At 37.0% G+C, this 24,479-nt stretch overlaps 1 protein-coding gene across 1 annotated transcript; it reads right to left on the reverse strand.

Moving 5' to 3' along the window:
- Window positions 1-795: 795 nt before the first annotated feature.
- On the reverse strand, window positions 796-1,233 carry LOC114727652 (TMV resistance protein N-like). Its single transcript, XM_028914342.1, has one exon. It carries the CDS (start codon window positions 1,231-1,233, stop codon window positions 796-798), a length of 438 nt encoding a protein of 145 aa, XP_028770175.1.
- Between the last annotated feature and the right edge of the window lie 23,246 nt (window positions 1,234-24,479).

Raw genomic sequence — 24,479 nt, forward strand, 5'->3', positions numbered from 1 at the left:
CGTGGGGGAAGGATGAATGTGAGGATTGGCCGTAGAAAAATATGGATGCGGTGGCGTCACGGGTCCTGATGGAAAGGAAGAGGAGTTGTGTGGCGTGAGAGGGAGGACGCGTGCGGGTGTGTGAGGGATATGAAGGTGTGTATGCGAGGAGCAGTTGATGTTGGCGGCAAGGCTATGAAGGATCTGGACGCTTGTGAGTGGGGTGAGGTGGTGTGAATATGGCCGAAAGGGGAAAGGACGAAAACTAGTGGAGAAAGAACTTGAGTTGTGTGGCGGCGTGGGTGTGTATGCGTGAGAGGATCTGAAGGCTTTGATGTTTAGTCGGTGTGTGTCCCTGATTGTTAAAGGGGGGCGGTATGTATAGGAATTGAGGGAGGCGGCGGAGTGATATTGCGTAAAGGAGGGGAGATATATCCGAATCAAATTTGAAGGAGCAAGGATAATTTCTGTGTCCTCTTTTTGAATCCATAAAAATATAGATAATATCATAATCTGATGCTATCCAAACTATGTCTCCAATTTTCCTTTTTTTTTCTTATTTCCTTCCTTTCAGCTTTCCCATTATCTTTATTTCCTTATTTTTAAAGCTTACAAAAGATAAATTGAGATACTATCACCAAATCCAAAATCAATTATTTAAAAAGAGATAAAAATATGATAAGATTTTCTATTAAATCTCTAATTTCATGTAATCAGTATTTGATTCAAAATACCCACAATTAATGCAATTTATCCCACTTTAATTGATAAATATCTCCAAAAAGATATCAAATAAGATATTAAAATCAGGATTTATCATTCCAGACGAACTATCTCTCTCCCCATATCTTGCACTAGTTCATGCATTTCAATACAATCAACTGTAATACAATTGGTGCTATCAATCTTTATGAGGCATTTGTCTACCAACACTCCAATATGATAGTATGGATCAAAATCATGAACAGTTGCTATCATCTTTTTGACATATTCCAATCCACTCCCTTTGTAAAAGCAAGCAATGTCAAGAAAAACATCTTTTTCAAGTTGTTTTAACCCATCATAACTTACTTTTAATATTTGTTGAATCTGATCATGAGGGATTCTTTTACATCCATCTAGCATAGATTCCCACTCACTTGCATTCTTACCATACAAATCAGAGCCTATTAATTCAAGGGCTAAAGGAAGGCCACTGGCATAACTTATCACCTGATTCGCAACATCCATGTATTTTGGATCATCAACTTCCATATTTCTGAAGGCATTTCAACTTAACAATTCAAGAGATTCTTCATGATTTAATCCCTCCATCTCATATATTCTTTCAACCCCATGACTCTTAAGTAATTGTGTATCCCTTGTCGTTATAATGATCCTGCTCCCAAAACCAAACCATTCACATGCCCCAGCTAACTTTTTAATTGCATTCGTTCATCTACATTATCGAGAATCAAAAGAACTTTCTTATCTTTGAGTGTTCGTTGGAGGAGCTCAACTCCTTCATCAATGTCTTCAATTTCTATCTTCTCCCCAAAAATTTTTGAAAGTATTCTGGCTTGCTCTTGTTGTAGGCCATGTTTTTCAGATCCTCCTTTGATATCATTGAGAAATCACAAATAATCAAAATTATCAGCAATTGCATTAGACACAGCACGTGTGATTGTTGTTTTACCCCGCCAGTTCCACAAATTCCGATCATGATGACCTGATCATTTGACCCAAGTTGCAATAGAGAATTTATTTTTTGCATACGAGAATTTAACCCAACTAGATATTGGGCAACATAAAGGGGGCACCTTTTTACTATCCTAAAGATAGTTCACAATCTCTTTAATGAGTTTATGCTAATAATCTTTCCTGGAAATCCAAATAGAAATTTCGGTCAATTCTAACTAAATCTATACAAGTGATTCTTCACATGCATGCAAAATTATTTTAATATTATCTTCTAGTCTAGCCATAGAAACTAGCTAGGTAAAAAAAAAATCAATTAGAAGGAAATAAAAAAGTAAAAGTTGGGAATAACCTTGGATCATGTGATGAGCCCTTAAGATTAGCTACTTCCTGTAGTGCGTGCTTCCAACTTTTCATCTTTTCTTCATCAGCCTTTGAGTTTTGTTCATGGGTAACTAGTGCTTGTCCATATTTCCCTCTTTGATGTCGTACATCAGAAGGCTCCACATCATAAAAAATTGGCCAAACCAGTCGACCATTTCTCTTAATACATTGATGGATCTAGACTAGTTCATTTAGGCAAAATGTTGAGGAGGCATACTCCTTAGAAAATACAACAATGGCCATCCTAGATTCCTGGATTGCTTTGAGAAGTGTTGGTGTAATTTCATCTCCTATTCGCATTTCCTTGTCATCAAAGAAGGTGCGAACTCACCTTTGATTGAGAGCTTTATATAGATTTCTAGTGAAGCCATAACGAGTATCTTCACCTCTAAAATTGAGGAAGACATCATAGGTCCATTGATTGTGTATCAAAGATATTTTTGCTCGTCCTGTCATAATTATTGCTTGCACTGGAAGATAGAAATGAAGATGTCAGGGTAAATTTAGAATGAAAAATTATCAAGTGTGACGATAACATAGACATACGCATCCTTTAAAAGAGGAAAATGATGAGGATCTGAATTGACTTTATCATGAAAATAATAGATGTTGCCAAAAACTAAGCAGCTAGTATTCTATCCTAAAAGAAAATGGAACTACCAAGAGGAAAGATGAAAGTTGCTTGCTTTTCTCCGTCTCAATCAGGAAATGAAAAGATCGACTACCAGAACTACGGTTTTCCCTAATATGATTTGTAAGCAGTTGAAATTTATTTTGTTCCTCGTATAATACTGCATGTCGTATTTAAATAGGAAAAAAGTCTGTTTCTACTTAAAAATAAGAAAGCTATTTCCCTTTCATCAGCTTTTGAAATCCAGAAAATTAAAAAAGTAAAATACAGGAACCCCAAAAAAAAAAACAGAGAGTATAATTAAGACATTGACTTATGTTTATGCGCCCAGCTAGCTTCGTCAGATCCCTTCAGTCCAGATACCGAAGATAAACATGCAGTTTATTTTTAAAAAAACTATACCATAAAAAGAAATAATTATAATGGACATATTGACAAATCTTAATGGAAGAGCTAAACAAAGTGAGTGAACATTAATAAACTGTCAATTTATTAACACGAGATTTCCCATGCACGTTAGAAATAATAAACAATTTCCAGGATAAACTGACGGTTCTGATCCACAAACCCCACATAGACCAAAATTTGCATAATACATAAAGACCGGAGACTCTTGGCAAAGTGACCCACTCATAGTTTTTCTTTATTCCCAAAGATCCACAGAATCCTGGCCCCCTCAAAAATATAATCGTCGAAGCCTAAGACTTACATATGAGATCCCCAACAATTTTGGAGCCAGGAGATGACGCTGTATTCTTGGCTTAATGGGGGAAAAAGGAGCAACACTTAATTCCTTTTTTTTTCCAAAAAAAAAAAAGATTCAACCCATATGAGATCCCCAACAATTTTGGGGCCGCGCCTTACTAGAATTAATCCAACTAGCACAAGAATGGATCAAGATCTCGGTCATACATGAGTATTTGGATCCTGGGTGAACTCAATCGATTGAAAGAAAACAAAACAGCAGTCTGCGTTGGATGAGACTTGTAGAAATCTTCACTCTTCCGCACGTTTCCGCTGCTCTGTGCGGCGTCTTGTCCTCTCCGCTCCAGCTTACCTTAGCAAAAATAGCTAAAAGTCTTCCATGTTGAGTCACAGTTAAGCATGTTGATTAGTAAAATAAAAAGCAAAATGTTCAGAAAATTTCTAGGAAGATCCCATGAATACATCCGTAACATCACCTGCCTAATCTTTCTTAAGTTAAAAATCTTGGTGTTTCATATTTTGACTTTCAACTATCATACAGTCAAAATTACCATTAAAATTAATGGTGTTAAAACATATCATAGTTTTCTATGCATATTTTAGAAAACCAATACACATTCCTTGCAAGTTCTAACTTTATTAATTTTCTTAATTTCTAAATATTTGGGCACCAATTCAGATTACAGACAAACCACATGATAAAAGTGGAGAAAATAAATGAAGCTACAAAAGAATTTCATTTCCTCCTTTCCCAAAACCCCACAAAAGCTCGGCGAGAAAGAAGGACCTGAAATTTCCCCCTCATTTCGTTTCGTTGAAAAGTAGACGGAAATGATATTTCTTTTTCATTCTTCTTTTCCTTGATTGCATCTTCTTTTTCTTACAAGACGGGAAATATGGACGAAGAGAACGAAGCAATTAGTTGACTTATATCGTGGCTTTCGCCATTATTTAGCAATACTACTCTAGTCTTAAGTATAAGATTCATTTTATGATGTAATTTGTACTAAAAAATAAGTCTTACAAAATGACTCTTATATTTAGAACGGAGAAGTATATAACATGAAAATCAAATAAATATATACGTTATGATTTACCCCATATTACTTAATCTTGGCCACAATTAACCACTCATTCAAGTTATAATTTCTTTCATACCAGCAACAACTTGTGCGCAGCTTCCATCAATTTTCGAACGTTGATATATTTGCTAAGCTTTCTAACTTCAATTTAAACCAAAGGAAATCAACTACAAATTTTAAAATCCGTATTATTTCTCTTGTAACATTTAAAAAAATATAACAAAAATACCTGTTCAGATCATCTTCCTCCTTCGATCACTTGGGCAAGTAAATTGACCAAAGTTTCCTCCTATTTAAGTGTCTTGGATTGCCTGGACTGACTTATAAATAATTTTTCAATCATAATTTATAGAATATATATTAAAGGAGTTTTATCTTGACTTATATAAAATGTTATTTTAAACATGATAACAAGCAGGCCCTTCATTTTCTCACCTCCCAAACCCCACGATAGCTCAGAATGAAAGAAGGACCCTCAAACTTTCTTCCCACTTTCGTTTCCTTGAAGTAGACGGAAATGATGAAAAATATCCGATGCCTTTTCTTTTCAACTTTCCTCTTCCATTTTTGCATCTTTTTATTAGAAGATGGGCCTTGACAAAGAAAGATGGAGAGTGCTTGCTTTTTTTTTTTTTTAAGTAGAAATTCTGTATTTCACTAATAATCAGCAAACATTACAACCAATTAAACGCCTTCATCAAAATCCACGCGGTAACAGAAGGTGGAGATTGTTCAAGGCTACAAAAAGAGCCTTTGATAGTGATAGAAAAAGACATAGGCCAAACTTAAGTTTTTTCCTTCCTTTTTCTTGTCAATGAGAAAACTTAATTGAAGAAAATCCAGTTTTATATTAGCAGTATAAAATAGCATGTCATATTCTAAAGCATTTTGTAGTTTATTCAATACCCTGAAATATTTTTCAAGGTGCATCTAATATTCTAAAAATACTGAAAAATATACTTTATGATGCTTGATGCACATTGATATGAACTTTTTATGGATTTAATAGCGAGTTTAAAATTGCTCCTGAAAAAATACTTCCTAAAAAAATGAATATTTTAATGGTAAAATTGCACTACAAAATATTTTATAATGTTGAATGCATTCAGAAAATATTTTAGAGGGCTGGATAAACAGTAAAATACTTTAGAGTATCAAACACACCTGAAAAATAATTCAACACGACTAGACGCACTTTAACCCAATGATTTTTCAAGTTTTGTAGTTTTACAAATAGTTTTTTTTTTTTTTAATTTTAATATGAATTGAATCTCGAGAACTTGTTAGGTCGAAGCAAGACAAGTATCAAAGCATTATAAGAATTTCATTATAATTAAGTTAATCAACTGGCGTTAATGGAGCAGTATAATTAAGAACAAGCATTATCGGAAAGCTCATAGGCAGGACCCTTAAGGTGGACATGATAACTTATACAAGTGAAAGAGGCAGATTTGCACGTATATGCGTGGAGCTGGACCTTCAAAAAAGACTGAAATCGGCCATTAACATATTTGGTACAAAAAAAGCGGTGGAGTACGAAGGACTACATCTAATTTGTTTCCATTGTGGAAAATATGGGCATCATAGGGATGCATGTCCAGAAAAGCTGAAGAATGTCGAGCTGGTTGCAGAGTCAATGCATGAACCAGGAACGCCATCTTCCTCGAAAACACCTGGCAAGGTTCAAGTTGACCTGAACTCATATTCGAGAGACCCAGTTACTCCTCACGTGACACATCATAACGTATCAGAGAGAGGAATTCTGAAGAGACCCACTGAGGAAGCGCCTGCCGGAGAATTTTCCGGCAAGGATACCACGGCAACGGTGGAGGGGATTGGTGTGTGGAACTTGGTGCAACGGGCAAGAGGCAGAAGATTAGGAAACTACGCAAAATCAGGTCCTGAAAAAAGAAATCAGGAACAATCTATTCCTGGAATTGAAAAGGGGAGCCAGAATCACGGTGGTCATGGAGATATGATTCCAGAGAACTATAATAGGAAGGGGAACGTGAAAATAACTCAGAGCAATAATGGCAATCCCAAGCCTTTAGGGAAGGAAGCTCAGCCAAATATGCAGTGGGTCCCAGTGGATCAGAAAAATCTTTAAAAAAATAAAAATTCGAAAGCTGACAAGGATAAAAAATCTCAAAGAAAATTTAGCCAGAAGTAATATCCCAAAGTCCAAAAACATAGTATCAGCGTCAACTAACTTCTGGTAGGCACGGAATCCCTTTGAAGCACTCTCCAATATTAATGACCATGAATCTGGAGTCCTACAAGAAAAAGAACATGGCGCTCAACTCCAAGGGAGCTTTGACCAGTCCTCTAACCATCATCATATACCCACAAATAATAATTCTCCTGCCATTCCTGCTACTATTTGTGCGACAGATACGAAAGTCTCTTTTTCCCAGCACAATGATAACCGGTTTATGTCGTGTAATGAGAATGTAGTGATGGATGAGAATCATATGAACACACAGGGCCCTATAAGCACGAGTACCCCTCCATCACCTTCTCCATGAATTGCATCTTTTGGAGCTGCAGGGGAGCTGCAGGGGTACAGGAGCCAAAGCTTTCCCAGGGCTCATTCGCGAGATGAAAAAAAGGTACAAGGTCGATTTCTGCGCTCTGTTTGAAACAAAATCTAGTGGTGATAAGGCTCGGCAAATAAGCGGGAAACTTGGCTTCCAACATTGTGAGGTAGTTGATGCGTCGGGTTTAAGAGGAGGAATCTGGGTCTCTTGGACAAATAAACAATTCTTGGTTAAAATTCTTGAGGTCAATGACCAATGCATTCACGCCATGGCTGAGAAGGACGATGAAAAAATTTTCTTCACCTTTGTGTATGCTTCCCCGAACATAAATACTCACTGTTCTCTTTGGAGACCTCTTAGTAACCTTGACCCAGGTAACCAGCGGCCGTGGTTCATTGGAGGGGACTTTAATGCTACACTTTTGTCACATGAACGTAAATGCACAGCTCCTCATACTACTCCTGTAGACAGAGATTTTTGCGGCTAGGTTGAGAACTTGGAACTTGTAGACTTGGGATGTGTTGGTCCTTTCTTTACTTGGAAACGAGAGGGGTGTGAAAGCAGAATTGATCGTGTGCTTACAAATACCAAAGCCAGAGAAGTGTATGTCGATGCTATTGTCAAGAACCTCCCCTGGTTTAAATAAGACCATCGGCCTCTTCTACTTCAACTTTGATTTGGTATGCTTCCCTTCAATTCTTATGCTCGTCCTTTTCGTTTTAATGCTCCTTGGGTTCTCCATGATGATTTTAGCAGGCTGTTAAAAGACAAATGGAATACCCAAATCAAGTGGAAGGACAATATTACAATATTGATTCCTTCACAAACGAACTTATTAATTGGAGCAAGACTGTTTTTGGGCATTTAGGAAGGAAGAAAAGTTTATTAATGGGAAGACTAGAAGGTATCTCACGTGCTGTTAATTCCTCAAGACTCTCTTCCTCCCTATACCAGCTTCAAAGGAAACTTTGGCTTGAATTGGAAGAAGTGCTATTACAAGAAGATTTGTTGTGGGCCCAGAAAACAAAATGTGATTGATACACTCTCGGAGACAAAAACACCAAATATTTCCATGCTAAAGCTAACGGCCATAGACGTAGAAATAAAATTGAAGCTTTAAAGCAAGAAAATGGTGAGTGGATGGACGATGTCAAAGCGATAAAGAAAGTGGCTACAGACTTCTTTGTGACGCTTTTTCAGGATGAGGGACGTAATGATTTTATTTATGAAAATTGTGTTACTTTCCCTAACATTGATGATGTGCAGATAGAGGACATGGCAAAGGAGATTAGTGGAGAAGTTAAAAATGCCCTTTTCAGCATGGGTGCTTTAAAATCTCTAGGCCCCGATGGTCCGAATGCGCTCTTCTTCCAAAGTCAATGGGAGGTGGTTGCTAATTCAGTTATTAATTTGGTAAAACAAGCTTTTGTTAATCCTGAGATTATTAAAAATATCAACCATACCTTTATTGTTCTTATTGCGAAAAAAGACCACCTTGAGACTATTAAAGATTTTAGACCTATTATCCTGTGTAATGTGGTCTACAAAATTATAGAATGAAAAGTTTTTTGCCTTGTATTATTGCTTCTAACCAATGCAGCTTTGTGCCTGGCCGTACAAGTTCAGATAACATAATTATTGCACAGGAGGTTATTCATTCTATGAGAAACATGAACGGCAAAAGAGGCTTTATGGCTATCAAGATTAACCTTGAAAAAGCTCATGACCGAATCTCCTGGAATTTCGTACTAAGCTGTCTAAATGAGATTAAGATGCCAGACATGATTAAAGATGTTATCTCCTGTTGCATTTCCTCCCCCTCAATGCAAATATTATGGGAAGGTGATAAAGCGAGTTGTTTCACTCCTCTCGTGGCCTTAGACAAGGAGATCCACTCTCCCCGTATCTTTTTGTTCTTTGTATGGAGAAGTTGGCTCACATCATTACCCAAGAGATGAACAATGGTCGTTGGAAAGCTATTAAACTTGGTAAGTTTGACCCTCCTATTTCCCACTTGTTTTTTTTGATGATGACTTGTTAATTTTTGCAGAAGCTAGCATAGAACAGGTGGAAATGATCAAGAGCTGTCTAAACTGGTTCTGTGAGGCTTCAGGGCAAACAGTTAATCAAGCAAAAACCAAAGTATTCTTCTCCAGAAATATCAACTATAATCGAGCAACACAACTTAGTGAGGAACTTGGTTTCTCCCAAACTACAGATTTGGGGAAATACCTAGGAGTTCCACTTCACCATGATAGGGTCTTGAGCAGCACTTACCATTATATCGTTGACAAAATTAAAGGTCGACTCAGCAGTTGGAAGATAAATAGCTTGTTGTTTGCTAGTCGAAACACTCTTGCCTGACTATCACTACAATGGCGTCCTACGCTATGCAAACTGCCTACATTCTTGAGGGTACGTGCACTACCATTGAAAAGAAAACACATGACTTTCTCTGGGGTTCGTCCGATGAAAAGAAGAAAATGCACTTTGTCCCTTAGGATGTGGTTTGTAAGGCTGAACAACATGGTGGGCTCGGCATGAGGCACATAAAACAGCAAAACCAAGCTTTTATGATGAAACTTGGCTGGAGACTAGTAACAAAGTAGGACTCCCTTTGGGTCAAGGTGGTTCGAAGCAAGTATGGATGCGGCAATGATCTTATTCCGCAAATAGCACTACTACAAAAAATACATTTAACGGCGGTTAAAATAAGCTTTTTATGGCGGTTTTGAGACCGACGTCTATGCCATCGACGTAAAATGTAGAGGATTTCACGGCAGTTTAAGAACCGCCGTGATATGTGACTTTTCACGGCAGTTATATAAATAACCGTCGTGAAAAATTTTTATTCCTTTAAGCTACGTTTCATCTTATTGATCAAGAGGGAACGGGAGAACAAAGCCTCAAAGGAAATCTCTCGCTAGTTAAAAGCATTTTGATGGAGTAAATATAGATTCTTTCCTGCCTTCATAGCGTCACTTAGCTTCACCTTCGGCCACCAGATCGAAGCAACTAAGATTTAATAAAGGTAAAATCAAAGACTCAGATCTGATAAAATCAAAAACTCAGATCTGCTAAAAATCAGATCTCTTTAAACTCAGATTAAGCATCTTATTTTTAACTAAAGAAAATAATCATATCAAACCACAAAAACTGCAAAATCCACAGAAAGAATGGAGGTGAAAAACTCACAAATAAGAATGAAGAGGATGAGGCAATGGTAACGGCAACAGCAACAGCGACAGTGATGGAAGAACATGGCGGAAATGATAGAGGCAATGGATAAACGCCGACAAATATAGGAGGAGGGAGAAAATCGAGTGAGGATGTGGTATGGGGGACTATGAGCTCTAAATCTGAAAAGTGAAAACTATCGCGCGATGGATTTTAAAATTCTGATCGACTTTTTACGGCGGTTTTTTAAATAACCGCCTTTAAAAGTCCGCCTATAATTACAGAAATGCCACCGTTATATTTTTTACGTCGTTTTTGCTAATAACCGCCGTAAATTAGCGTCGTGAATACTCTTTTTTGTAGTAGTGTAGATACAAAGAAAGAGGGCTCTAACACATGGCGAGGGATTAAGAACAACTGGTCACATGTTGTCGCTGGGATTCAAGAGGTTACTGATTCGGAGGGCAACACTAGACACTACAAAAAAACAGACTTTAGGCGACGACTTTCGGCGGCGACAAAAAAAGTCGCCGCTGAAAGTCCACTTTCAGCGGCGACACCAAAAAGTCGCCGTTGAAACTAAGACTTTCAGCTGCGACGAAAATGTCGCCGCTTCAGCCGCGACTTTTTTAAGTCGCCGCTGAAAGTTCGCCATTGAAACCAAGACTTTCAGCAGCGACAAAAGTGTCGCCGCTGAAAGTGGACCTTCAGCGGTGACTTTTTTTGTCGCCGCCGAAAGTGTACTTTCAGCGGCGACTTTTTTAGTCGTCGCTGAAAGTTCGCCATTGAAACCAAGACTTTCAGCGGCGACTTTTTTTGTCGCCGCTGAAAGTGGACCTTCAGCGGCGACTTTTTTAGTCGCCGCTGAAAGTTCACCATTGAAACCAAGACTTTCAGCGGCGACCCTTCTTGTCGCCGCCGAAAGTGTACTTTCAGTGGCGACTTTTTTAGTCGCCGCCGAAAGTGGACCTTCAGCGTCGACTTTTTTTGTCGCCGCTGAAAGTATAATATAATAATATATATTTTATTTTACAATATTAATAAACAAATTCAATCTGGCTCAGCGGCAAGAAGGTTAGACACGAAAGGAGGCGGTCACGAGTTCGAACCTGGAAGAAGACACATTTAAGGTGAAAATATTTGGACAATGACGTGGCAAGGAGGAGTGATGTGGCAATGACGTGGAGGTGGCTAGTGATGATGTGGCAGTCGGCGGTGATGATGTGGCCACCGATGGCGATGACGTGGAGGTCGACGGTGATGACGTGGCGGCTGGAGACGATGACGTGGCACCGACGGCGATGACGTGGCATTGGTAAAGCCAATTCTTCTTAGGCATTACTTTCAACTGCGGCAACTTTTTTGTCGCCGCTGAAAGACTTTTTGGCGGCGACAAATGTCGCCGCTGAAAGTGTTTTCGGCGGCGACACTAGTCGTCGCTGAAACTTCTAAAAGTCACCGCTGAAAGTATCTTTTAGCGGCGACCTTTTTAGTCGCCACTGAAAGTTTTCAGCCACGGCTGCTACGGCAACGACTTTTCAGTGGCGACTTGTCGCCGCAAAAAACTTTCGGCGGCGACTTTTGTCGCCGCTGAAAGTCAATTTTTTTGTAGTGAGAGCTCGGTGGAAGTGGAACAAGAGTGGCCTCTTTACCACTAAGTCTGCCTATGAATCTCTTAATGCCACAAGTGAGACAGATAACAGAAACTGGAAACACATTTGGAAGCTGAAGATACCCCAGAGATGCAAATCTTTCACCTGGCTCATGTACCATGAATGCTTAATGACAAACAAACATAAGCTCAAATGTGGTATTCACCAGACTAGGCTTTGTGATAGGTGCAAGCAGGACACGAAAGATGAAATTCACGTACTTCGAGACTGTGCCAGTATAAAGACGGTCTGGAAATCGATTGTAAAACAAGAATTCCATGACAGATTTTTTGCTAGAAATCTTAAAGACTGGGCCCGCATGAACATGAGAAGAGATGTAGGAAATTTAGAGGTTGAGTGGAAAAGCTTCTTTGTCATCTTTTCTTGGCTTATCTAGAAAGCTAGAAACGAGTTTATCCATTCAAATACAGATACAAACCTGCATATGATGCCTGCAAGGGCACTTGCGATTCTGAATTGCATGCACAACAGCGTTACAATGCTCAGAGGAGTCAACCTTAGATCACCTCAACGTTTGGTGACTCAAAGAAATGAAGAGGACACCGGAAATAGACTGGTGCTGGAGGTGGATGGGGCCTTCTCAAGCTATCAAAGTCGGACGCCCTGTGGGGGTGTAATCAAACACCAAGATACTCTCATGGAAGGTTTCCTCCTCAACCTTGACCAAGCAGACCACGTCACAGCTGAGCTTTGGGGCTGCTTAATGGGTTTGAAGACGGCTTGGGATCTGGGAGAAAGAGATATCATCTTAAGAAGCGACTTGTCAGAGGCTATGGCTCTTATATCAGGTAGCGACATCAATGCACATGAGGATGGGGAGGTGATAAAGGAAATTAAAAGCATGCTCGCTTGGGAATGGCAGGTCGAACACCAAGTTATTAGTAGAGAAGAAAACTATATGGCTGATGCACTTGCCAAGCTTGCCTTGAATGAAGCTAGAGGACTTCAGATCCCGAGTCCCAGTTCGGTGACAAGGATGGTTGCGTGTCCCACAGTTAGTTGATGTTTTCCAGTCTATCAAAAAAAAAAAAGAAAAAAGAAATCCATTTAATGAAAGGTGCTGTAATTGAAAACGATATAATTCATCATATTAAATGTCATGGGTTACTCATACTCTCAGAGTGAAACAACTTAATTATACTGCTCCATTAACGCCATTTGATTCAATATCATTGTTTACTTTGACAAAAGTTCAGGATTAACTTGACAAAACTCAAGCACTCAACACAATATGATATTCAAAAAATGCCTATAGGATTTTAATTTTATATATTGACATCTAACTCAGACCAAAACAAGTATTAAATAAATCATATCAAAATTTTCCTATGTAAAATCAAGCTATTTAATAGGAATTATCAGAACTAAACCCTCTGGGAATAAACAAACGATAGTAGACAATAAGTTGGAAGGACACGAAGTATGGAGAGAGGAAAGTGGATCTGACTCATCCTCAGTGAATTGAAAAAAAAAAAAAATTTATGTTTTCTTTTGCTAAACAAAAAAGGCTATTAATAACATAAGATGACGATAAAGAAAAAATCCCACTGTAACACAAAGACTAAACTGAAGATTAGAACAAATCCAACAAATAAATTAACAAAAAGAAAATGAAATGTTAGGACACAAAAGACAATAAACCTAATGACATGAAGACCCAAAACAACAAGAAACAAAAGCAGGAAACTTAAGTGGATTTTGAAATACTACGTATTAATTACATTAAATGATAAGAGTTTGTTTTAGAATAAATATTATATGAAACATTCACATGTCTTGATTTAATTGCACGATAATCTTAAGTGAAAAAAGTTAAGTATATAAGGATTTTTTAAAATGCCAAAATAGAAAGCAAAATGAGGAGAGTACCAAAAATAGACAGTGGAGAGCAGAGATATAGAAATTTAAAATATACTACTTTTGGTCCTTAATATAAGAGCTAGTTGATTTATTTGAGTAAATTAATAAAATTAATTAAATTAGTTATTTATAATAAATAGGTGTTATGTTTTCTAAAATACTCTTGCTAATTATGTGTATTAGTTAGAAACCTATAACTTTTATTTGATGAAACATTTAACACGTGCAACTAATACAAGGACTACCTTGAAAAAAAAAAGGGATAAATATAAAAGACAAGTAGATTGAGATATTATATTTAGGACCAAATTGAATATCAAACTAACTCTTAAATTAAGGATACGAGGTAGCATCAAATGAGGAGAGGAAAAGCTTCCTTCCACTTCATATGACCATATTTCACGGAACACTTGCAACAAACTAAAACCCAAACAAACATAGTATGTGGCAATAATTGATGTATTAGATATCTTTCTTATTGTGTTTTCTTTAAATTTGCTTGTTTGAATTGTACACAGGTCAAAAACTCAAGTTCTAATAACCAAGAAAAGAAAGGAACACAGTGAATAGAAATTTTCAGTATTTATAAACAGTCGCACACATATGCCATACAAAGACAGACGCACATTAAAGGTTATCAGAAATCCAGAGTTGACCATTCAGCTAGCACGAAAACTACATGGATATAAAATTTCCAAGGTAGTAAAAACCGGACCGGTCACTAAACCGGTTAAGACAATGGGTTAAGGGTTAATAAGTCAGACCGAGGTTGAACCGGGATCAAACCGGTACTAATTAAAATAATATATTTTCAAATTTATGTTGTTATTTTAAATAAAAATAAAAATAAGATATAAAAATAAATGTCAAATAATAATAAATACATAATTTTTACATATAAAATAAATAATGTAACTTATTTTGTAATTATAATAATATATATAATGAAAAATATATGTTTAAAAAATTATATATATGATAAATCTGTGTTTTCCGTTGATGCCTAAAAGGTTTTAATCTGGCAAACTTATATTATTAATGTTACTTTAATCTATTTTAAATTTTATTTTTTTCTCCTCCTTTTTATTATTTCCAAGGCTTCTCATGATTTTCTATGTTTGAACCATTAATTCAAATCACATCACTGTCTCTCGTATTTCAATTGTTTTCTTTCCTTCTTGCTCTTTCTTCTTTCTTCTTTCCTTTTTTCCTTTTTCATTTCAGATTCTTTTCTTCCGTTCATCATTTTCATACCGCCATAGTCCAGAGCTCCTTGCCTTCGTTCAGAGACGCTTGCAAGGTCAGAGAAAAGTGAATAGATTAAGATCAACTGACTTGTAGCTGCAAAGGATAAAAAAGGTGAACTTGCAGAGACAGAAGAAGACGGTGACCTTTCTTTCTTTTTTAATTTTTTTTTCCTTCTTCTTCTCGGCTCCATAGTTGATAGTTTCTTCTCTTTCAGTTTCTTGTTTATTTTTTTAATCCACCAGGTTAGTCCGCCAAACCCAACGGGTTGTCCGGTTTATGCCCGGTTCATACTCGGTTAGGACAGTTCATACCGGTTCAAAAAATTTCCGGTTTAAGTGGCGAACCGGACCGGATAGGTGGCCAGTTCGCCGGCTTCCGGTCTGAACCAACCGGTCCGGTCTGGTTTTGCGAACACTGAAAATTTCAAGCTTCGAACAAACATGAAACAAAAATCAAAGAGGCATATAATATTCATCATACAAAGCCTACAGAGATCGTAGCGGAAAGAAAAGGTGAAGAAAAATTACGAAGTTATGATTTTGGCAAACAAACTATATATCTATGTACCCCACATATTCTCATGGATATATGAAAAGGAGAAACACAGAGGCATCATCTCATGAGGGGAAAAAAGGAGTAAATTTTCAAACTTTAAACATGTTAGCGTAGCGGATGTAAACATAAGAATATTTACGCTGTTTGTTTGTTTGTTTGTTTTTTTAACGCAAACAGAGTTTTGTTTTTCATATGAAGATTCATATCACAGCCGGGAAAAAAAAAATGGCAATGCTCAGTTGCTCACGGTGGTGAACACAATGGAAGAGAAAAGAAAAATTATTCCCCATGCCTTGGGCAGATATAATAGCAATGAAATAGAAACATGCTTTCAATAATTGTGATATCTGGTAATAAATTAAATTCTAATTTAATGTATATATTTTATTTATATGGGTGGATATTCTAATTAAAATGGCCGGACCTATCAAGGACGGATCCTGACCCAATGTCCAACAAATTAAATAGTCAAGAACAGAAGGAAACAAAACACAAACAACAAAACATCATGCTGGGAAAAGCCTATCCATCTAGCCTTGACGGAGGGGCACAAATAGGAATAAAGAAAAGTATGGACAATTATGTGAAATATGCCCCTTTGTTTAAGAGGAGGGTGTTTCCCAGTGGTATAAAGGGAGTTGCGTGGCCCTTTTTTTGTTTTTTTGTTTTTTGCCAATAAAATGTGTGGGCATGGGTGGCAACGGAATCATAAACCAACAAAACTGTTTTTCTCTGCACCCAACTCTCTATTTGTGGGATTCAAATGTATGTTACTTCCTTCACATCAAGATCCTCCAACACCCTCCTCTTAAACTCCCATCACATGGATGATCTACAGAATCCCTGCATTAAACTTTTATGAGATTGTTACACCAAAAACGACACTCCTGGCCGATAATTTGTACACAGAGTGGGCTGATAATTTGTCTGATGATTGCCCTCATGCTTGTCCCATTCATGATAAAGCAACTTCGTGTTTGCTTGGAAACACAGAAAGCAAACTACTTATTTCTTCCTTTTAAAAAAAATGATAGAAAAATTAAGGGGGAAAAATTATAAGAGTCAAGTCATTACTATAAGAAACAAATTCACTCTTGCATCTGTATAATGGATAACTCTGTCAATAATATCAAGTAATTTAGAATACCGTGAGCTTATAACTTATAAATTCAGTGCCATAGGACCTTTTCCCCTGGGTTCCTTCCCATAAAGCATGAACCTTATCCCTTTTTTTGCTTAAATTCATGCGACTTTGTACATCAATGGTGTCTCATCTCAATGAAAAGTTATTCAGTTCTGAGTCTGAGGTATTTTTTCTTTGGTCCTCTGTCACTGAAAAGATCGTAACTTGTTATTATTTTAGCATATTTATCATCTAATTGTTGTGGTGTGAAGGGAGGGTACAAGGGTTTCTATGCTCGCAACATAGTTACTTTAACTCCTAAGAATGTGAATGATATCCATGAACGGTGGAGGAACTATCCACTACGACAGTTGACAGTATTCAACAGCGGGGAATTAATCAGGTCTGTGTTTCTTTGCATTGACCAGAACTCATTATTAGGAGCGGGCATCAATTGAATGTATCTTTGATCTCAGGTTTACATAATTGGAGGAGATGGAACTCAGAAGGGAGCTTCTATGATTTATGAGGTAATCATAGTCTGAACAATAAGGCAGAAGCAGGATGCTTCAGGAAACAAGCTTCTTCAAGATGCTGGGCTATGGGTATCCCAAAGGATTAAGGTGTGGATTGTAGATTTTTCCATTTTTTCCATATTTCTTGTGCTCTTCAGTTTGATCCTCACCAATCTGTTGCAACAGAAGAATATTTACTGTTTTACTTTCTTTCTGCTTTTATCTCACAGGATCATTTTGCCAAGCACACCACAATGAGCATAAACCTCAAATATATAGGTTTGTACAGATTTTCTGTTGAGGAGAAAAATATCATGGCATTGTTTATTGGGTAGAATATTATTAAGCACTTCCTTTTCTTTTTTCCTCTACCCGACAGATCCAACCTACATGATCCGAGCAATTCCAATTACGCAATGCTTCCGATAATCTGTACTGCATACTTCTTCCTCAAAGTGTAGTTCATGGAGCAATGGCTCTCGTCAGTGGAAGACGGACTTAAATACACCTTTGTACGTAAGTTCATTGTGTATGCTTGATGTTTCTTCAAAACCACTCCCTATATTAATAATTCTCTCAAGGTCTAATGCTCATTATTAATCAATCCCTAATATTATATTGTGCCATACAAGTAATTATGTTTGAGTCACCCCTTTTTGCACATGGCTTCGGAAATCTCAGCCTCAAATCTTCGAGCCTGTCGCATAGAGGCTTGCATGTATAGTACTTGGTGATAAACTCACATTTTATCAAGGATTTTTGTATCATTTTCTTAGATTTTTATCAGTATTATTAAGCTTAATTGAATATTTTAAGTGGAATTGGGAAAGAAATAATTTCTGGAATTTGTGAATAAATATGCTGATATTCCCCAGAGTTTTATAATTAAGAGTAATGATGCATTTTCCATTTTGAAACTCTATTTTCAGGCTGGGGCTAAAGGAGAAATAAACTCAGGACGCTGCGTTTTGATCACCAGCTCCATTTTTCTCTACACTGGCCGTTCAGTCCGGGATGGGGATAACTTCAACCTTCTTGGATTCCACCGTCACTGATTATCGCGAATCTCTGTTCTCATCCCCTCACAATCTCTGTCTCTCTACCTCCATCGCTACTTGCAGATTTTAGATTCTATTTTCATCTTCACCTTCGCCTTCTCCGTAGTTGTCGCATTGATCGATTGGAGTTTTACACAGATCCAGAGCATGCGTGGCTGATTTCCATTGTTCGCTTAGAGATGTGAATGCACCTGAGTCTTTGGTCCTCAAGAAGGGAGTTTCTTCTTCTATTTAATCAGATGAGTTGTAGGGCTGAATGTTAGATTTCAGAATTGTAATGATTATTTCTATCCATAGTCGCTGCGATTATTAGGAGCAATGATTGATAAATCGTGTTTGCTCGAGTTGATGCTCACTTCCTCCAATTTGGAACTGATTCTGCATCTGAATACTAGACCGAATTGGCTTGTTATTCATGATTTGATTCAGTTAGTTTGATATGGACCGAGTTGGACATTGGTAGAGGAATTGATTTGTTGATTATTATTCCTAGACCGAATCATTTGATACTTGCTATGATTTATTTGAGTTGAACCAGTACAGTGAGTGAGCTTGTGAGTTGTGAGCCAAGCCTTTAATTCGGTTTCTCAACTCCTATTACTAAATAGGCGAGGAAGGTACAGACTATCCCCAGGGGAAGATTCATACCATATAGTATCAAGTATCACCGTCATAATCAATTCTTTTCCTTGATCCACAATTTCTTCTCTGAATATAAAAACAAAATATATAAACAATAGTTTAGGATTTAACCAGAAAATTACAGAAATAATTCTTCCATGTTTTACAATCCTTAATTTGTTAAATTGCGGTCCTTTGGATTTGTTAGGAACTTCAGCAAGCATTTAGACTCCTTTGAGGCATGGCTTAGGCTAGCTTCTACCATTACTGCATTCCTAGCTTAGTATTTTTTTTGGTAAGTATTACGACATGCTTTTCACTTGGTATGTGAAAGTTATGTAAGCCTCATCGACACGCTTTTCACTTGGTATGTGAAAGTTATGCAAGCCTCATCACAGGTAACATTTTCTCCTCTTTCCGACTGTCCATTTTTCAGTTTCGAACTTTAAATGGTCAGTTACCAGGTTCATGTCGCGTTTTTCTTCTTCTTACCAGTTTTATTTCAGAATTCTTTTTATTTGACCTTACTGTAAGTAGTTTTTATTTGACTTTGAAGTCTTTGATTATAATGATCGGGCCAGAACATTATTTCTTTTCATATTTAAAGTTCCGATTTTGGCGTCTGTCTCTACAATTCAAGTTTATGACTTGTAGAGTTTGAAAAATTGTGTGCCAGCCTTCATGTTACCCATGGAAAAAGCCAAATACTACTAAAGCAGTTCAAAGCTAAACTGTTAGAGAGAGAAAAAAAGAGACATGGAATAATTGCCGATTCAACTGATGTGAGGTGCAGTAGACTGAAGATATGATATTTTACTAAACTTAAGGAGCTGAATAAAGATACAAATGAAGACTTGCTGTTTGATTCATATGCACATTTATCAATTGTTTTAAACGACACTTTCCTCAAGAGACTTTCAAGCTTCAATCTTAGCGTCCGTCTCGAGTACTCTTCCGCTTTTCAACTCACACATAATCATGTTTTGAAACACCCTCATGTCACCAACTCTAACATGCATTAATTACTTACTAATTAATTTCTTCTAATCAAGCTGGTCCAAATGATATTCTCTTCAAATGTTCTCTATATCTCAGCCAGCCGTAGCCGAAGACATCATCTCTCTCCTCAGAGTGGGCTGACTACATGAGATGCCGACATAATAGCCACATCCTACGTTCGATATATGACAACGGCCAGAAGGTGAGATGATATAACGAATAGTCTGACCACACATTCCGAATGATGTACATGTCTTTTTGCGAATAACACTGTGGATTATTGAAGTGCTGCAAGTTTGAAACACATCATAACATTAATAGCTTTTATATATATATATATATATATATATATATAAACATCAATTACCACGAGTGGACTGACTAGGTTTTGGGATATATATAATTACCTTGTCTAATGAGTCAACTTGATTAGCATCAATAATGTCATACATATATCTCATGATGTAATATCCACATTCTTTATCCCCACGTTGACGACGATACTGCAAATCAAGAAACAAGAGTAACTGAAATTTAAAAAAATAGGAATACGATATCATTTAAACTTCCTACGTTAAGCCTCTAACCAGCCACATACATTTGGGTATAGCCATTTGACGTTCCTTCGTGATCTGGTACATCTCAAAAGCTCTATTATTAAATACATGTGAGAAATTAGATTACTGACACATAATGTTACAAACTAAAGTTTTTTTTTTTAAAAAAAACAAATACTTACATGATGAGTGCTTCCTCAATATTCTTGTTGTGTTTTCCACCCAATGAATCAAACCAATAAATGGTATTCAACTCTGGGCAAATAGCACATACTGTCCAATGGTTCCTACAATATATATCAATTAATGATTGTAATATCGTATTGTTTAAGTAAAAGTTTGTCATAATTGATTATTTACTTATTAATAATGAATTTAGGACCCGTCACGAATTGGTGCAAGCCAACATTGCTTACCGCCTTCCTTGATAGTACTTCCTATGTAAGATATTCTATCTTCTGGTGTACACCCTGCGCCTTGAACAGCATTTGGACACAAAAGTCCAAATCCATCATCAATTCCTCTAAAGGAGCAAAGTTCGTAGCAAAACCTATCAAATTACATGTGAGTTGTGTGAGAGCTAAATGCATAGATATGTTTGGTCTCGAAATGAAATTACGTACCTAACAAAGAGTTGGATAATGGTTATGCACAGCTCTTGCATGCCTAGTAATTTCATGACATCTTGCTTGGTAATACAGAAATCGTATTCTAGTTGAGAACCCACAGTCCCACGATCCATATGAATTGTGACAGGAAATAGATGTCTCCTGCACTTTATAGATAGTTGTCTCAGCGAGTCAAAGTCTACAACAGCTTGTGAGTGTGTATGTTGCTGCTCATTTTGGGAAGGGGAGAAACGGTCATTTGTAGTAGTTTCACCTTCTACAGAACATCCTAAGCAAAGTGCAACATAACATTGAAGTTGCCATTAGTTGCAACCACTATATTGTTAGTTTAACTTCATATACCTCACGCCTGAAGTTATAATTATGATCCCTTCTTATACACTATTGGGAGAAAGTGTTTGAGTTGAGTGAGCATTGTTTTCATGCTGATTCATTAGACAGTTTCTTTTCTTTTCTGTTTTTTTGGCATCTAAAGAATGGAGATCACACTTTACCTTGGTCACCCATCAAAAAATCCAAACTTTGGGAAGGATTGGTGAATCGGATATGTTCCATATCAGTCCATTCATCTCTAATTACATAGATTCTGCTCTCTTTTATAGCATCTCCAAACTCTTGACCTAGAAAAATCTTTACATGATTCCATTGATCTTTTTAAATTCGCTATCCATTAGGAAATTCCATATATAATGCATAATTATATGATCCACATCACACCCTGTAGTCACTGACCACAACAGACATTTATGTACCCTTTCATCATTTTTGAACACTTGTGTTTGGAACCAATCATGATTCCCCATTGGTTGATCAATAGCACAAACACAAAAAGATGGGAGGTGGTGATCATGAAACCAAAAAGAAACGGACGGTCCTTTGTTACGGTGATCGAACCATTCTGAGATGCTTCCTCCCGCAACACAAAAGATATCCTCCAGAAACTTAAAGTTGAATGTTGATGGGTATTATAGATGCATGTAATTCCTGTGAGCCAAAAGAAGTGAGGTCATATATTACCTTTGGTCCTAATTATAAGAGCTGGTTGACTAATTTGAGGAGATTAGGAAAATAAGTTAAGTTAATTATTTATAATAGATAAGTTTTGGCTTTCCTAAAATATCCTTGCTAATAAAGTGTATTGGCTAGAATTACCATTATTAGAAGGACTACCTTGAAAAAAAAATACATAAAAATGAGAGACAAAATGGATTTGGGTCTTATATTTAGGACCAAAATAGAAGTCAAATGAGGTCTTATATTAAGGACTTCAAGTTGTGTGTGTGTGTAACTTTTTGGATGTGAATATCAGAAAAGCAGAGACAAAAATTAACCTTGCTTAAAAATAACTTTTTGGACTCTGAACTCAATGATGTACAATCTCTTGCCGTCAACTGTTGCATGTGAGGTGGAACCTTTCCAACTTCTACTAGATGCTTGCATTCGTCTAGCTTAAGTTTAACAAATTCTTGACAATCGTCTATGCATGCGGGCAAAATTGTGAAATTACTGCCCGTCAAGTCCAAAAAACTAACATTGGAGCACGAAGAAAGACAAATCCGAAGAAGATGCTCATTAGATATATTACATCTTGTTAGTTTAAGACAAATCTGAAGATTCTCATTGGATATATTACATCCTCTTAGTTCAACACGCTCTATATTTGGGTTTATTATTGACTCCACTTCCATAAGCAGCTCTCCACATTCTTCAATGTCTGAACATCTAAGTTTTGGCAACAAAAAAGTGTTACTTGGTAGCTTAAATGACCCACCTCTCTTGTGCGTAGTGCCATTTCCAATCAATACTTGACGAAGTTGAGAGAGGTTTTTGAACTGATGGAGGCAATTGATCTATACCAGTTCCAACCAAATTCAACCCTGATATTTTCATTTCTTGAGTTACTATTTCTGGAAAGTAATTCAAACTTGAGCAATGCTGAAGATCCAAATCACAAAGAAAGGGTGTGTTCAGTTTGCTTGGAAAAGTCATAAGCTGGGCACAGTTACGTACATTCAAGGTCTCAAGTTTTGCTAATTGCCCAACCGAATTAGCAATTTCAATCAGATTTTTGCTCTTACGAAGCCACAACTCCTTTAAACTTGAGAGGCCTGATAAATTAGGTATGCGCCTCATATTCTTGCACCCTTCAAAGTTCAAAACACTCACATTCACATGTTGCGTTATCTGCAATAACCAAAACCATATATATATAAAGTCTAATTAAACCAAATCAATACACATGATATTAGGGGTGCTTCACTTGCCTTAATAATTTCCATTGAATCCAAATAACTATCTTTCACATCGAATTCAAGAAGATCCTTTGGACGAAAATCACGCGGCAAACTTGACAAAGGATATCCTCTCCATGTCACGTGGCAAACGATTTTTATTGTCACTGTTGAAAGTTGTCGTTGAGGAAAAATCTTACGGCCAAAAGTGCCCTTTGGCGGTGAAATAATGCCCTTAATTTGTTGCCTTGGGGTTACTCCAAAATTAACCAAATTAATGTAATATAGTGCATGATCCGAGTTGTTTCTTTTTGAGGAGCTGAAAATGAAATTAAATCCTAGCTAGTAAATAAATGCAAGCAACCTAAACTACAAAAAAGTTTTTGATTTGATGAATTGCTAACTAGATCCCATAAATTAAATTAAAATTAAAATGACTTGTTTTTTATGTTTTTGTATGAAAATGATTTTAAAGCAAATGATGGTAAATGAACTGAAATGAAACACATGAGTAGATAATGATAGTAATCAATCCTCCAACTCAATAGCACAGGCAATCATCACTTCAAGAGATACGGGAGTTAAAACAATGAATTAAGAATTATAACTAAGCTTTCAATCCAACAACTGAGTTACCTCGAATTGCCACAAAATATTTTTTAAAATCCCAACTTACTAACTGCAACTAGAATAATAAAATGAAATTAAGGATGCTAAAAATCAATGCTTAATTATAACTCTGTAATCCAAAACAACAGAATTAAAGCTAGTACGAAACAATATGATCCAAGATTCCAAGTTACGTTAGAAAATCACAATATATTAACTCCAAAGTCAATACAAATGTGATAACTGTAACATCCTGAGTTTTATCGGGTTTTAATAGCCTCTTTTGGTTGATTTTGAGGATAGATTAGCGATTTAATCTTGATCTTGGTGTTTGGGTTGGAACTTGAGGTATGTTGGAGGAATAGGTGAACAGACCCCTCTCAGGGTATGTTCGCCGCGGTGAAGTTTTACTTCGTCGCGGCGAACCGGGAGTTCCAGGGGAGAGTATCCTTTCGGGAAGGTTTCACGGCGGCAAAGGTGAGGGCATGCCGCGGCGAAGATTTTCTGGGTGAACAAGAGTTTTCTCTCGGGAAGCTTTCGCCGCGGCGAAGTCGGGTTTTCAGGCAAGTAATCCCTCTCGGGATTAGTTCGCCGAGGCGAAGGAGTCCGAATCTATATAGTCGCGGGAG

The sequence above is a fragment of the Neltuma alba genome, unplaced genomic scaffold (genome assembly GCF_004799145.2).
Source record: "Neltuma alba isolate B1F8T4 unplaced genomic scaffold, ASM479914v2 tig00012505_pilon, whole genome shotgun sequence".
Lineage (NCBI taxonomy): Eukaryota > Viridiplantae > Streptophyta > Magnoliopsida > Fabales > Fabaceae > Neltuma > Neltuma alba.

Coding starts and splice junctions, on each gene's coding strand:
- LOC114727652 (XM_028914342.1), bottom strand. CDS start 1,233: ATGGAAGTTGATGATCCAAAATACATGGATGTTGCGAATCAGGTGATA.